At 39.5% G+C, this 16738-nt stretch overlaps 1 protein-coding gene across 1 annotated transcript in view; it reads right to left on the bottom strand.

Annotated features, from left to right (window-relative positions):
• The window catches only part of LOC117810667 (CUB and sushi domain-containing protein 1-like), a 605880-nt gene that overhangs the window by 359159 nt on the left and 229983 nt on the right, over nt 1-16738 (bottom strand). Inside the window, 1 exon segment of the mRNA XM_034680592.1 lies at nt 13780-13996. Coding sequence (XP_034536483.1) covers nt 13780-13996 — 217 coding nt within the window.

Here is a 16738-nt window from a genome sequence, read left to right on the forward strand (position 1 = left end):
CTTTTTAATATAAAGACAAGGGTTCTATCCTAACTTTGTATGTTTTTACATATGGGCTGACCGATGACCAGTGCCAAATTCAACTTCCATTTTTTTTTTTGTTTCTTTCCTTCTTTTTTCTTCATTTTACTGAGGATGAAGTAAAAGAAAATCTGACATTATATATTTGTTTTCTTTTTACAATTGGGAAAACAACAAGCAAAAAGATATGTCCATAAGCAAAACAACAGAAAGACTAAAGTAAAGAGAAAAATGGGGAAAAAGAGGGTAACAACAATTACCTCTTTAGCCCTGTGCTGCGACTCCTCCCTAATGGTTTCTCAGGGTTATCAGTGTTCTTTAGTTTTCAGGTGACGTGCCTCAGTTTACTTGTGAGCAAAAGCCAAACAACCTCCAGTTGAGAGTTTTACTATTTCCCCTACCGCTTCTGCTTTATTTCAAAACATTAGGTTAATCTTTTTTGCTCTGATAAGTACGTAGAAAAGCTGTTATTGACAATTATGAAGGTGGCCAACCTGATCAGAGAGTCATACAGCATTTCTGACTGAATCTGAGACGTGCTAATCCAAAATGGAATTAGTTCAAGACCACAGAGATAACTGTGAGGAAAATTGGGCAGTGCTGAGAATTAATCACAATAACCCTCCAGATACTCTCACATCTCTTCTTCTTTTCAAGCAAATTTCCAGCTTTCCAACTCTTCAGAATCTTTTTTGACATTATGTACGTTCCTTAATTGCTATTGTCAAGTAAGAGTTAATGAATAAGTTCACACACAATTAGCAGCTTGACCTGACAATCCACAACAAGAGTAAAACAGAACTAAGAAGATAATAAAAAAGAGGGAGGAGTGAGGTGGAGTAGGGAGGAGAGGTGGAGTAGGGTGGAGAGATGCAGATTAGGGTTTGACAGTAGAATAAATGAACCAGGAAGTTTAAGTCAGTAACCAGTGAAGCAAAAAACCCTCAAAACTAGTGCTACTGTGTGTTTGTGTGTAAATAAGTCTATGCATAGTGCAAATGTGCAGAATTAAGGTAGCTGACCTGTTTCTCTTCTCTTCTATTACACACTTACACACACTTCAGGATGAACTTTACCCTTAAGCCTTTTCATTTGTGCCCTTTTTGTCTCTGTTTTTTGTCTGTGTTGCTCTTTTCATTTTGCTCCAGCTTTCTACAACAAACCTCGCATTGTCTCACTGATAACCTTTCTCTGCTCCCTCCTCTTTTCTCTGTCAAAGTGTGTATGCAAAATCTGAAGCCTCATGTTTTCCTGCTCTCTGAGTTCATAAATCAGTCTGCAGACTTCCAGTCTTCCTTCACTTCACTTCATTCCTTTTTCCATGATCACTTTGTACAGAGGTGCTTTCATTTGGCTGACTTTTAGGTGCTGAAGTTGTCTATTTCACAGTTAATGCACTTGTTTTAAACCACAGTTTAAAGCAGATATCTACACCTTGAACATTAACTTTGTGCAGTGTGAGATATGTGTGGTAAAATGATGTAGCCCATTTACCCCATTTACCTCAAGTGCCCCACTCCCCCCTTGGCTCATTTTCTGGGTCACTTACATCACACTGCATGAGGTCATTTTCAACAATAGTATAGAATGATCCGGAATGCAGAAGAAAAAGACAATACACTGGAAATATGTCAATATTTCTGGGTTAGTTTGAAGAGATTCATCTGCAGACTGGACAGGTGTCTCTACACGTTATTAGTGGGCACCGTCTCTGCTAACAGGCCATTAAATCGGTAATTACTGGTTTCACTGACTTAGCTAAAATTGTCAAGGAAAGACATGACCTGTAGCTTCTCACCATCTGAAAATAATTGCCATGCAATATAAAGGAGTTTTGGTCTCATCCTATAGTCAAACCTGTATTTGGTTATTTTCTGAGCACATGGGACCAAAACACCAGAGAAAAACATCAGAGTATGCATATAAAAGAAGAAGAGATTACAGTTAAGTCTCTTTGGCAGAACATCTATTGACAGCTGAGATATATATTGTAGTGCAGACACATTGGTTCTATAACTAATACTCAACTGATACATAAACAACTTTACAGCAGTGGCTCTGCCCCTGCTCTTACTTGGATTACCATAATGTAGTGCAGAAATGGTTTATCCATATCTATAAATCCTATAATCCAATAATCCCATCATATTCAAGTATTATGTAATCACAGGTTGCCTTAAGTCCAAGTGGAGCAGTGCAACATTTGAAAGTAAAAAGAGTTTCCTTGAATAAGCTGCAACGAGCAAACCCCACCAGCAAAAACCAATACAACCATACACAGAGGTGAAGACAGCTAGTACAGAGTGGAGAGTTTCTGAATGGTAGTAGTAAAAATGGAGTACACATTACCAGATTATCAGGCCAATTTTGGGATTGATCTCGCCTTCCAAACAATGGTCAGCAAAGTCCCAAATTTTTTTATGGTTCTACAGACGGTCTTTTCAGATTTTCCAACCATGTGAGATGCTAAGAATGATTTCACTTCCGATCAGGGGGTGGACCTCAAGAACACCTGGGAGGAAACCTCCGACTGGAGAAGGAGGCAAAACACACCCAGCCATGGTGGCAATAGTTAATGCAAAGCATGAAGTTAGTATGGTAAGAAATGGAGAACCAACTGGTTGGCTTGTGGCAGCGACAGAAGTGTTTATACAGCTTATCCTTTAAAACACACCACAACTGAACTAACAAGGACTGCCAGATAACGATGGATGTGGATGTACCAGGTAGCTTAGAAGCTAGCATAATTTATCTTGACCATCATCGAGATTCATGTTTGTTTACTCTAAGGTTGCTTTTGACTTTGAGAGAGTTTTGAGAGTGGGAACTCTGGTTGTGGCTGAATGGGATCTGTTAGTGTGTGTTCTAATGGGGGACAAATAAAGTATATCTTATCTTATCTTATCTTGTCTTTCTAATGCCTTGGTCATAGTGTTGCATTCCACACACTTTAAAACCAAAACTGTTGGATCTGTCATTATTTGTCATCAAGTGTGGGGTCTCTCATATTTGTATAATCTGTTAAGTTCTTAAAATTATTTCCCTGTGAGCCAGTAATAAGTATCGAAGGATACATTCTGATGTTTTGAAGTCACATGCCCATTATGACATGAAGAGACTTATCAGTGTCTGTAATCATTCACTGTTTCCATGCTTGCTCTGAGGAGCATCCTACTTAGCGTAACAGCAGTGTAAGAGATGAGGGATAAAAAAAAAATTAAAAAAACACACTGTCCTCATTCTGTGAGTTCTGTGAGCCTTCAGCAGTCTTAGCTAGCTAGTTTAAGTGGGGCTCTTCCAAAGCTACAGCCTTTGTAGGACAAGAATCCCCCTCTGTGTTTCCCCATGCACAACTTTTGGCTTGCTGAACCAGAGCAGATACAGTGTAATATACAGCAGTCTCCCTCATATGGCACGCTGTTGAACAATCAGCTGCCATATAAAGCAGGTGTGTGTGTGTTGCTGACATTAGCAGTTTGAGATTGTTTATAAGGGTGCATCCATGTGTGTGTTTTCACAGCTATATGACCTTTTCTTAATTATGTTAATTATAATGTAGTGATACTTATTGCCTTAATCACTGTACTGTGTACTTAACGCTGTTGTTTAATGCTGGTGCTTGGTTACACATGCATAACCATGCACTCAAACATTAAACTACTGTGTGTACACAATAAACACGCTGGGTATCTTAATTTCAATGAGAACAGACAACAATATGAGATGCTACTTTTTGCATTTGCTGAAGTATAATATACATGAAACTAAACTTACTTTAAGAAAAACAACTTTGTGTCGAGAGGGCTTACTGGTGAGTTATTAGACAAAGAATGTTATCAAAGTAAACCCATTTCTCTGGCCAACACAAGTGCAAAACCAGTTGTAATGGAAAGTAGCTTGTCAAATGGAAAGGGCATCTGCTACTTTTTTAAATGTAATTTTTAAAGGATTGGATTGTTGAAACATACATTTTGCAAAAGAAAGTGTTTCCTTTGACAGGTAACATGTAAAGCAGTTCCTCTCTTGATTAAAACGGATTGTTCAGATATCTTAACCAGAAAAAAATAGATATAGTTTGTAACCCAACTTCAGTCATCTTTGCTATATCACCCGCAAGTAGTGCTAAATCAGAGTGGCCTTCTGAAGGCAACATACTTGCGAATGGTAGTTGTATTCATAAGGTGCATTTGGTCCACAGGAACTTTCCCCAGAAACTATGTTCCTTTTGACCACAGGAACCAGGGTCTAAATTTAGTTCTAGGGTAGTTAATCTCCCCCTGAAAAGTCCCTAGTTCCTGGGGGTAATTACTTTTCAAAGGTTCAGGAACTATGGGGGGCGGGGCCTTTCTGATCAGTATCTGTTGTGTGCCTATTGACGATGCCTGCTTGTCTGTCATCTTCTATGGTGTCATCTTTGTTGAATGGCCTTTGTCTTTGTCGGAATGCCCTCTCCTGGTCTGGCGGTGTCGTGCAATCACTTATTTTTTTTCCATACATCACTGGCCTGATTTGCATAATGCAAAAATGCAGAAAACAATGGGCAACAGGAACCATTTAGTACCTAGAAGAGTAGTTCCTTGAACTACACGTTCCTGGACCTTCTAGTCAAAAAGCACTTATATGTACTTTACATGTGCCGAGTGGCCATGCCTATATGAGCAGAAGCATTGACTATACTGTCAGTGGAACCTGTTTTCATCACCAGTATTTGAAGATCACAGGAGGATTGCTTAAGCAAACGATACTGTAATCTTGGAGATATTACAATCAAAGCAAACACCAAATCAGCTCTGGCTTAAAGTGCATTTGCATTTCAAAGCCCTTTTGAGTAAGATTAAGGGGGAAAGGGAAGATTTTACCCAAAAAACAACATTGCAGATGACTATGTTTGTCACTATGCCTACAAAGGCCTATGTTTCTTAAGACAGTAAATAAATAAATGCAGTTCTTACACAGAGGATAGTTTGGAAGTGGATTTGTTCGAATGGACACCCAGTGCTGTTAATTAAAGTGGATGAAACATACAGAAAGGCAATTTTGGTGTGCACAGTGCCCGTACTGATAAAGGTCTGAGGAGGACAGACATGTTTGTACCCTGTGCAGTATAAATACGATTGCAAGAAGTTTGTGGTCTTCAGAGGAACTCATTAATTTGCTGGAGTCCGAGTCAAATACAGAGTAAAAAAAATTTCCCCCCGGGGATCAAAAAGGCATCATATAACTGGTGAAATTGCAGGCCCAAGTTCAGCCTGACAGACCACTTCGGCAAACGCCTCATGTGCAGCCGCTTCAGTGAATACACGGCGAGCTGCTGACAGAAGAGCCGCAGGGTTCATGACAGTGAGAATGTCAATGGTTTGCTTTGCTGTGCCCTCTGACCTGACTCCATAACAGCTCTATGTCTGATTCTAAGAAACTAACTTCAAATATGAAAAAGTCCAGAACCACCAAAAATTCAAAAATCTGCTCATTCTTTATTTAACACTAGAAAGTTTGGTCCAGATGACGGTCTGATGCAAGAAGTTTCAGGACCATAAAGAATAAAGTGAGGTTTAGGGAAAAAAGATTGTGTGTCTGGTTAAAAGATATTCTTTTAAATAAGAGAAAGAAGATGGGTTAAAACAAGTGCTTTTCTGTAAGGTAATGTGAGTTCGGAAAGGCTCAGGAACAAAAATGTTCTACAAACAGAACAACATGCTCTGGTCTGGAAACAGCAAACAATCAGTGGTCTCCAGCAGAGCTTATAATGCCTATAATATGTATGGCTTATAGATGCTAGGGCTGCTAGAGGGCTAAGTCACATGACTATAAGGATAAGTCATTCTAGGACACTGGCTCAAGGGAAACTTTCTTAACATAGCGTATCTGCATGCCACTTACAGTAACAGTGCTGCTGGCTGTTCGGAGGAAATGGGAGTATTTATTATCAGATACAGTATAACAGCCGTTCAATCAGCAAGGCTGAGGCTGGGGATAGTAAGAGGAGCAAAATGATGATGTTTAATTTTCCAGACATTAAACAGATCAACAATTACCTCAATAAAACCAAAGAAAACATACTTCTAGCTCCTCTTCTTTTTTAATTTGAATTTAGTTTAAATTACTCTATAGTGATCAGCATCTTGAGATGCACTCACCATCTCTGTTGCCATTGCCTGGATCCAATATTCAAATACCCCCCAATGTTTTTTAGCCCAACCATTTAAAATGCCAACAGTAACTAACATTTCTACAAAAGTGTCAACAGGTAGAAAATATGTGGACACCTTTACACTGATTGATTTGATATGACTTGTGTAATCAGATTGTCCTTGAAGAAGCCTAATTACTGTTGTTCTGAGGTTTTAACCCAGCTGCAGGATGTTAAGAAAGCCTGTAATAACTTAAAATAACACTTCTCAACTCTATGCAGGTAAACTCTACCAGATTTAAATATTCATTTGACTGTCTCATCCTCCACAAATACAAATACCCCTGCCAAGTTACACCAGGATGTACATAAACTCAATGTTCCAAGGAGATGTGACTATCAAGAAAGTGATAAAAGGGGAGAACTCTAAAGTGATACTACTTTCCAAGTCTGTATTTTCAGTATTTCTCAGTCCCAAGCTTAAAGCCTGAGCACTGGCTGTAAAAAGTTTTATTTCTCTTACTGATGTAGCTGTACAGTGTTAGTGTCAGGTGGAATTCAGGTAGCAGTGGATTCTGGTGAGGACAGGTTTTTTGCAGTGAAAAGCATTGAAATTTCACAAAAACTTTCCAAACTACTCACTCAGCATTTTCTTATTTTCTGCTCTCCATCTGTATGGGCAGTTTGTTCCGAAACTTAAAGTTCTTGACTGGAAGTCAATGGCAGAGTGTGAGGAAACTGTCGAGGAATCTACCTCTGCCTTTTTTATTCATTATAAGACACAGGCAAGAGATTGATCAGTGCTCCCTGTGAGAGATAAGCTTTCCATTTTCAGAAGTAAATATTTTCACAGTGTTGACATCAGTCATGAAAGAGAGTGGGATGGAGTAGAGTTAATACTGCTGACGCACAGCTGTTGCTGGAGAGAGGAAGCCACAGATGCCGGGTCAGCCCTTCTTCTTCTATATATAAGATTTCAGAATTCCCCACACATACACAAGGTCTGAAGGATATACCCTGCCTCCACTTTGTGAACAAAGAGAGGGCAGTCAGCTCCTCTTGGCTTCATCCCACTCTCCATGTGGCCAACTGGATGGGTTCATGTCAGCAAGTATTGCATCATTAATCCAGATGGTGAGAGGGGGAAAGGGTTTTAGGTCAACTGGCTGACCACTGCCCTCGCCATGCTCAGACACAGAACAGACAGCAGCACATTAATTGGAGCTATTATATTTATGTAAAAACATAAGTCACACTCTAATAAGCAGAGAGGGGATGGTGGGTGTGATTCAATAGTTCCTGACACTCGGCTAGAGCCAGAGGAAGCTTACAAGCGGAAGCTTGGCCCACAGTGACACACACCAGGGAAACCCTGAGGGCACACAAGACAGTGGTCTCACTTTAGCACTCTGCTGCCTGTCCTCAGTAATGTCCACACCATTTAGAGAGGTGCTAACATCAACAGAGGAGCGGAGCTAACTGGAGAATAGCCCTGCACCTCCCTGCATAGTCACTTGATCTAATTGACATGAGGATAAGGTCACTGAACTCAAGGCTGGAGGGTCTACAAGCAACTAATTTATATGGTTTTAGAAAAATAGATCAAATAGATCAAATTTACCCAGTGTGTTTCGGTTTCCATTATGAGCAAGCAACAAACTGAAAAAAACTCTGGGGCAAATTAACACCAGTAACAGAGCCACTGAACTGGCAAAGGGTTGCAGCTGCTACCTCTTGTAATCAAATTTAGTACTACAGCTATCTACATTAACTGTATTTCACTGAATAATTCAATGAGTAGCACTGTATTGGAAATGTACAAATTCTTGGAGTAACATAAATCCTTAAAAAATAGAAATAATAGAAAACCTGGATGTAGTCTCGGAGACCTCACCCACTGGTCTCTGCTGAAGCCCAACAATGGTGGTCTCAGTATTGGAAATGTTGTCTAGTCCTAATTTTCAATGAAACTAGAAACAGGCAAAGAGGAGGAGTTCAGCCCCCTGGAAAAAAGCTACAGTATGCCTACCTGTCAGTCAAATTAACCCCACACCACTATTTATGTAAATTAATGTATAACTCTTAGCATCATTATTATCAACAATGTGTGAGGAATTAAAAATTTCCCTTTCCCTCACACACACACACACACACACACACACTGTAAACACATTTTATTATGCTGTAAAAATGGGCCTTCTCACTGGGTTTCATAGACTTTTGAAGCCTCAAGTGGACACTCAAGGAACTGCAGTTTCTAAACTCCTGTTTTAGCTTTGTTGATCAACATTGGTTGCCAGTTGATTCTGTCCCATCCCAGCCAGACACTACATTAAAACTGGACTCAGTCACTGATGATGAAAGTGCAACCAGTGTGTAAGTGTTCGTCCTGTATTCTTTCACTGAGTTGGATTGCTTACAACCAGATAGGTCATCCTCAATTCAAGAAGTTTGTCATGTTTATGAATTCTACACTAACAGTGACATCAACAACAAATCAGGGTTTGGTTAAGGATGAGGCCACCTGTGATTGACAGCCAACCTGCCAACCAGGAAAAAAGAGGTTTGCTTAAATATGGTTACTTTGGGGTCAAATGAAAAACTTGGTGAGAGCCAAAATCCCAACTCAAGGCCTTTATGGAGTGGTTCACACACCAATTGGTGACACCACACTGACAATGGTCATTTCTTTTATATAGTCTATGATTGCACCCTGCATTCAAGGTTTCAAACTGAGCCTTCTCACAGAGGTGGATAAATCGGTCTTTGCTTTTATGTGTTGTTAGAGGAGATGCCAAACAACACGGCTGATTTAGCAGGAGAAGAGACAAGAACACGGTGTTGTCATGGCAGGCAGAATCAGCAACAGGTGAACTGAGAATAGCCCAAAGGGGTCCAGACACAGGTGAGTTCCTGGTGCACTTTGCTTCCCTGTTATCACCACACAGCTGCAGCTCTGGATAGCACTGGACAGTGTTGTTTCAGGTGTCGTTTCACCTTATGTAGATAGCTGCAGACAGCACACTCTGGTTCCACTATCCCAGCAGAGTCATGCTTCAGGCCAGCAACTTCCAATGCAGACAACAGGGGTTAAAGGTGCGGTGTTTGTCAAGCTGGCCTTAGTAATGCTGTCTTCTACAGAGGCAAGAGGAAGCCCCACAACCAAGTATAGTCATCTTCAAATTCTGAGCATATACTGTATGTGTACAACATAAGAGAGTGATGAGCCAAATGAATACAATTACTGGAGTCACTGGTGGAGAATCTTGGGGTATTTTATGAAGATGTGCTTGTCTGGTGTTTAATTGACCACAGCAAGGGCATTGACTTCAATGGGGATTGATTTTTCAATGAAAAGCAGAAGAAAGAAGAAAGACAGAAACAGGAGGCGAACAGGGAGATTGAATAAAATGAGAACTTATAAATGTTACTAAGATTTTTTTCTATATTTCTGTCTTTCTTTTTATTTGTTTCCAGCACACTTTGGGGCTTCAAGCTGAAGTGAAGTTAGGACTTGACCTTTGGATATCAACAAAGAGGATAAAATGCATCTGCTTTTAAGTAGTCTCTAGAGCCTGCCTGCTATCACACCACAGTGAAGTGAGGCCAAGCATAAAATAAGCCCAAACACTGACTTGTATGAATAAATAAAGAACTGCTGAGAAACACATGGCGCATTAAGCATATGGTCTACTTTTCCACATGCAATACACAATAATGCAGTGTTGATGTTCTTAAGCCTGGCTTTACTTTCTTACCTCTGAAGTGGTTTGGCCCATTATTTGTCATGAATATGTGTCGTACAAATGCGTGTACATCAGCCTTGGATTCAAAAAGAAGTGTTTTTGCTCAGAAAGAAGCTTTTCTTTATGTAGGCTTCCGCACAAACAGACCACTCAGGATTGTCTGCAGTCTATGATATTTCTATTCAGCCCCATCTAGAAAACAGAGTACTCTACTCAAACACCGACACAACACAGCTGTATAAGTTTTCAAGGAAAAAACCCACTGTTCACCGTAACTGCAACACAAACCTCAAACACTACTTGATGCATTCCAAGCTCATGCCTCCTACACAGAAGAAAAGAGCTATGAATAAGCTTCCCACAGTTTTGTTTCTGCCCTTTTAGCATCAATATTTTAGATTCAAACCCACCACGTTCTGATGCTGCCCATAAATCATCAATGACTGAGCTTTCTTCAGATTTGTGTTCATCAAAGGTGATACATAAAAAAGATCTAATAGATCATTGGAGTATTTAGAACCAGACAGGTTTTCTATTTGTGCTTTATTGGTGTGTTGAGGTTAAGTGTCTGGTATTGTTTTATCTTTGCAAAGCTGGTTCGCTGATGGTCATTCATCAACCATGGAAACATCTCATTTTTTAAAAGCACTCTGGAGAGTTTTTAACTGATTTCAGAATACTCATGCCTCTTCATGACCTACATGGTAAAATGAAATAATCTGTGACTAATTGGTTATTTCTTCACACTGAATTTTAGTGCCTTTGTTCAGGTCGGATTTTCTGATAGAAAAGCAGAGTCGCTATTCAACTCTCACTTGGAACTGACCACGTGTAGACCTCCTATTGGAAATGTTGTCAGTAAGAGGTAAGTTATCAAGCTGGAGAATCTTTGTCACCTCGATCAATTTATTTTAACAAAATGTTTCACACTCATATGCCAAACATACCTTTGGAATTATGGCCAAAAAGTTCAACCTTGGTTTCATCAGACCATAAAACATTTGATGCTTTTGGGAGACTTCATGTATGTTTTTGAAACATTTTGCCAGGCTTGGATGTTTTTCTTCATAAGAAAAGGCTTCTGTCTTGCCACCCTACCCATAGCAGAAACATAATAGAATACGAGAGATGTTGTCACATCCAGTACTAGTCAGAAATTCCTGCAGATCCTTTAATGTTGCTGTAGGCCTCTTGGAAGCCTCCCTGACCAGTTTTCTTCTCGTCTTTTTATAAGTTTTGGAGGGACGTCCAGTTCTCTGGAATGTCACTGTTGTTCCATATCTTCTCCACTTGATGATGACTGTCTTCACTGTGGTCCATGGTATATATAATGCCTTGGAACATTTTTTGTACCCTCCTCCTGACTGATACCTTTCATCAATGAGATCCATCTGCTGCTTTGGAAGCTCTCTGTGGACCATGGCTTTTGCTGGAAGATGAAACTAAGGAAATGTCAGGAGAATCCTCCTCGAACAGCTGATCTTAATTGGGATTCATCAAAGTCACTTTAAATTATGACAGGTGTATACTGACTACTATTTGTCATGAGTTTGAATGTGATTGGTTAATTCTGAAGAAAGTCACATCCCCAGTTATAAGAGGGTGTATACACTTATGCAACAACATTTTTTTATTTTTTTATTTTTTATTCTTCAACCCAAAATATGTTGGTTTTTTTCGATTGAATTGTTCACATTATAGGTCACATTGAAGGTGGAAAAGTTCTGCCAGGATTTATCTTGGTCTCATTTTTTTACATCACAAAACCTGGCATTTTAACAGGGGGTGTGTAGACTTTTGATAGCCACTGTATTTCTGTGCTCCTCTGAATAGCGTGGTCTCTTCAATCAAGCCTGAATCTGCTCTGTGGAGGTGTTTGTTGGGGACTTTTCCTTGTGTTTTTCCTGTTATTTCTTACAGCATTTCCCCTGTGTTCAGATCCACACTCTTCCTCCAATCAACCTGACTTTAAGAACTCTCAGTCTCACCTACGGAGCAGCATCTGTGACAGAATTCTTTGGTCTTCAACCTGCACCTCTGTGCCTACACAAGCCAGCCACTCAGCCTTTTGCCAGCCTCCCAGCCCCTACAATGAAACCTCTCTGAACTCTACTAGCTCTGCCTCTGTGTCTGTCCAAACACTCATGGCTGAAAAGGCTTTGAATTTCTGTTGAAGTACAGTACAGAGAAACAGAACAACCAGGGCTTTACCAGGTAAAAGAGCAAAATGTCTACAAACATGATTTAATGTTTAATGTTTTAAGAAAACTCAAAACCTACCAGCTCAAAGCAGAGTCTTCAGTCTGACACTGTGTGGACTCAGCTTTAAGTATTAACTTAATGCACTTGAATAAATATACATTTAGGATGTAGGTAAAGGAAGAGCACAGAGACAACTTCTGCTGCGCATTTCTAACACATTTAATGTCCACTGTGACCATAGTGCAACTACACACTAAATAACTATGATGCATTCACTGCACTGTGGGACACAACATCAACCTTCCCGTAAAAATTCTGTATACTATTCATTTGCCTCCACAATAATTGCACGCTTTATGGTAAATGCAGTCCTCATCTTGTAAAACAATGCATTTTTTTTCAGAAGGTGTCCCCAGAATTAACACAATATGAAAACCCTTCACAGTGCCTCAAAAAAAAGCCTTGACTAAATACACTAAAATGACAATATTTGTGCTTCAACTAAACCGGCACATAAAACAGCATAACTGTATTTAGGATTATTGGTGGCACAAAAAGAAAATTGGTAGTCATCAGGCTGGGCTTTTAGCATCCACAATGAGAGTTTTATTCAGTAAGTAATGAATAGATCAAGCCATGAATCAATTATCTATTTTCAAAGATATAAAAACTACTTATTATGTTCTTTTTGAAAAGTTTACATCACAGTAGAACATTTCAGGTGGATTGCAGAAACATTAGCTTATAACATACCTTACTATCGATTCATAAGATAGAAGTGTAGAAGTGCACATAGTGTATATTAAGTGTTATATTTACTGTATTTTATTTTATATTCACCTTATTATTATCATTATTATTATTATTATTATTATATATTTATTATTATTATTATCATTATTATTATTATCATTATTATTATTATTATTATTATTATTATTATTATTATTATTATTATTATTGTTGTTATTATTGATATTTTATTTTATTTTATTTTTATTTAAACATTTTTAACAACGTACACACATTGTTGTATTCTCCTGTCCCGTGTTGTAATCTGCTGGATCAAACAAATTTCCCCCAATGGGGGATCAATAAAGTTTACATCTATTTACATCTATAGCTATGTCACTGCTTTCATTGTGATGTAGAATTGAAATACAAAATAGTTTTCAGTATTACAAAAAGCATTGTCTGTCACAAGAACTTTAAACTTCATAACAAAACTTTTTATCTATACTTGGTTAAATATGCCACAGTGGATATTGTAACTGATTAAGGTTTTAGAAAACCCTCAGATATCCAGACGCGTGTGCTTTGTAAAATCTCTTTTTACTTTGTTCAACTACTTTTGTCACCATGAAAGAGTGGACCAGTCAAAAAAAAAGGGAAAAAAATCCTTTTTTAAACTATTTATCCGATATGACAGAAAATCCACTCAAATTAGAGCTGACACTCACTGTGCTTTGAATTCATACTCAATGTGTCATATCCCATCTAGTAGAAATGCGTATTCAAAGAATATGTTGTTTTCCAAATGCCAACCCTTCATTCAAAGAGGAAGATGAGCATGGCTGGAGAAGAGGGTATACTCAAACTGAAAGAGTCAGAGGGGTTTGGAGAGAGGAGAGAAAAAGCCAGAAAGAAGAACAGACAGTAAATGGAAGGATCATCTCTAACCTCATTTTTAAGTTGCCCGGCGATGGTTGTCCATCGTAAACTGATACAATATCAAAGTCTTCCTCCAGCGCTAGCGTGACGAAGGTTAGCTGGATCCGGTTCCTCTCCCCTGTTATAATCAGCCACGTACAGTTGGCGTAGTTGGGATAGCCATGGGGGAAACCAGGCGACTCGATGGTACCATTCAGTCCTTGGACTACTCCACCACAGGATTCAGCTGGAAAGAGAGAGGTGGAAAAAAACATAAGCATTAAATTATATTCTTCAAGCTTTTAAAGTCGAATTCTTAACATTTCAAAGAGAGGTTTTCTTTCTGCCTTTTTTGATGTTTCTGAAATTCTAAAGAGGATTAATAAATAAGGAATGACTGCATACTTGTATCAATGGACTGAAGCTTATGCATTTTTTATTCTGTCACCCAAGACCTTTAAAAATAATGTACATGATGGAAACACTGAGTATGGCTTTAGTATTCTCTATGCGCCAAGCTGAGTGTGATTACAAGCCTTTGTCCTCACATGCAACTCTAACATAATGCAACATATGCCTCACTGTCTCCCATGACATGAAAACATATGCCATATATGGCTTCCATGCAAAGTGGCTGCACGGAACTACATACTCCATATATATATTTAAATACCATGGCACATCCCCTTTAATCTTGGCTATGTGAGCTGTGATCCTCTGGTCTCTGACCAGAAATAACCTGCCATGACACATACACTCAAACACATTTACTCATGCACAAAATACCTTATTGTTTTACTTAGCAGCATGTACCGTGTGATTGCATTGCACACTCATGAAAATCACATGACATTTCAAACATGCAGGCATATGACCTCATACAACCCTTACAATGTCCTTCCATTACTTTAAATAGAAAAACATAGAAAACAGCACTTATATAGTCTGCAGCGATTGCATGGTTCTTCACCTGCACACATACATCTACAACAATCAGCCTGCTGATATGAGGTCCCGTTAACTAGATATTTTCGGTCTTTGAGCAATGATGGAAAACCTGAAGGCTGTCAGTCATTTTGACGGATTAGAATACAGAGAGCAATCCACTAAATCATTCTGTCTGTCCCTGAATAACGTGGGAAAATCCTGCACAAATTTCCCATAACGTTTGCAATGCCACCATGACGCAGAGCAAATGTTTGCAGGGTTGTGTACAGAAAAGATCAGCCTTGGAAACCGCTTCAGTCGGAACCCCTGCACACCAACTTACTCTCACCCCTACTACAACACATATATGTGGGCAGGTGTACAGCAAATGCAGGAAGCAACATAATGACATCAGTGCAATTACAACCTTTAATGTTAGTTACTTTAGGCCTTAAACAACTGCAAGGTTACTTATTATGCCTAACTGATGGATCGAGTGTGTTTGCATCCAAAAATAATGTGTTGTCCCTTAATTCAAGTTTGAGAGATCTCAGCTGAACTTTACAGTCTTGTGTGCTTGGTAACTGTATTGAGATAATGCTTGCAGAAGCTAGAGCTAAAGTGAGAAAAAAAAATAATTAAATAACAGGTAATGACACATTATAGCTGCATTTTATGACCCTGTCCATCACAGTGACAGACAGAGAGAAAGTCTAATACAACCCCTATATGCTGCTATTTCTCAATTAGTAAGACACACTGCGTTTCCTAAACAACTCCTGGCACGCCACATTTCAGCATCACTGCTGAGCGGCTTCATATAACTGCATGCTTTCCAAAGGAGACATGTTTGCACTTACAAATACACAGGAGGGACAGACTTTATACAGCTGGATAAGTTTTGAAGATTGCACAAGCGGCTTTTAAGTGTAAAATTCAAAGACTGAGGAAGAGGCTGTAAATTAATAACAAAGCAGCTGTTAGAGCTGTTAAGAGCTGAGCCAGTGTGTCACATGTCAGGTGCAAGTGAAAGCTACAAAACAACACGCAACACTGAACCAAAGCCCGCCATAACAGGTGAAATAAGCTGTGTGAGGAAGGTCAATGTTAGCAAGAGCAATGGTTAGCTCTCTCCACTTTAGCACAATGTGACATCCCTCTGTGTATCCACTCCACTCCTCTTTCGTCATTTACACACTTCCTCGCTCTCTTCTCCATCTTTCATCTTCTCCCCTCTCTTCGAGAAACACTTTAGACAGTTTATTTCTAAAGCTACTCAAGTATCCAGGGCACGTATCATACTGTGGGTGTGTGTGTATGTGTGTGTGTGTGTGTGTGTGTGTGTGTGTGTGTGTGTGTGTGTGTGTGTGTGTGTGTGTGTGTGTGTGTGTGTGTGTGTGCGTGCGTTTGTGTATGTGTAGGGCTAACATGAAAGCTAGCAGTAATTTTTCCTTAGATCGGGTAGCTATTGATTTATTAACCTTATATCAACGAGAACAGTCTTTTCTCCTCACACACACACACAGAGATGCAGTTGAGTGTTTAACACTCTAGAGACTACTCTCTACTAGGTCACAATCTACTCAACCAAAAGCAAACAACATTTTTGTCTGCCTGCTTTTGTCTTTCCCCATCAAAATGAGATCATACCATCCACACTGTTCACAAACCAGATGTTCCTGTTTGTCTGAAGTAACACAAAACAAACACACAGAAGAACCTTTACACAGGCAAAATGGGCAAGCTGCAAGCTACATACAGTCACACACACATGTGCCCTTTCTCTCTTTCTTTCTCTCTCTCTCTCACACACACACGCACACGCACGCGCACGCACACGCACGCACGCACACGCACACACACACAAACACACACACACACACACACACACACTGATAGATTCATACACAATCTTCAAACCATCTGGAGTGCCCAGATTAATTTCAGATTGTTCTCCGCTGTCTTTCCAACCCAATTCACCTCTACCCCTCAGCCGTCTCTCACTCTGTCTCCAGTAGTCAGTCTGTCTCTCTGTCCATGGTCTCGTTCACTGACATATCCC

This window comes from Notolabrus celidotus, chromosome 3 (genome assembly GCF_009762535.1).
Source record: "Notolabrus celidotus isolate fNotCel1 chromosome 3, fNotCel1.pri, whole genome shotgun sequence".
Lineage (NCBI taxonomy): Eukaryota > Metazoa > Chordata > Actinopteri > Labriformes > Labridae > Notolabrus > Notolabrus celidotus.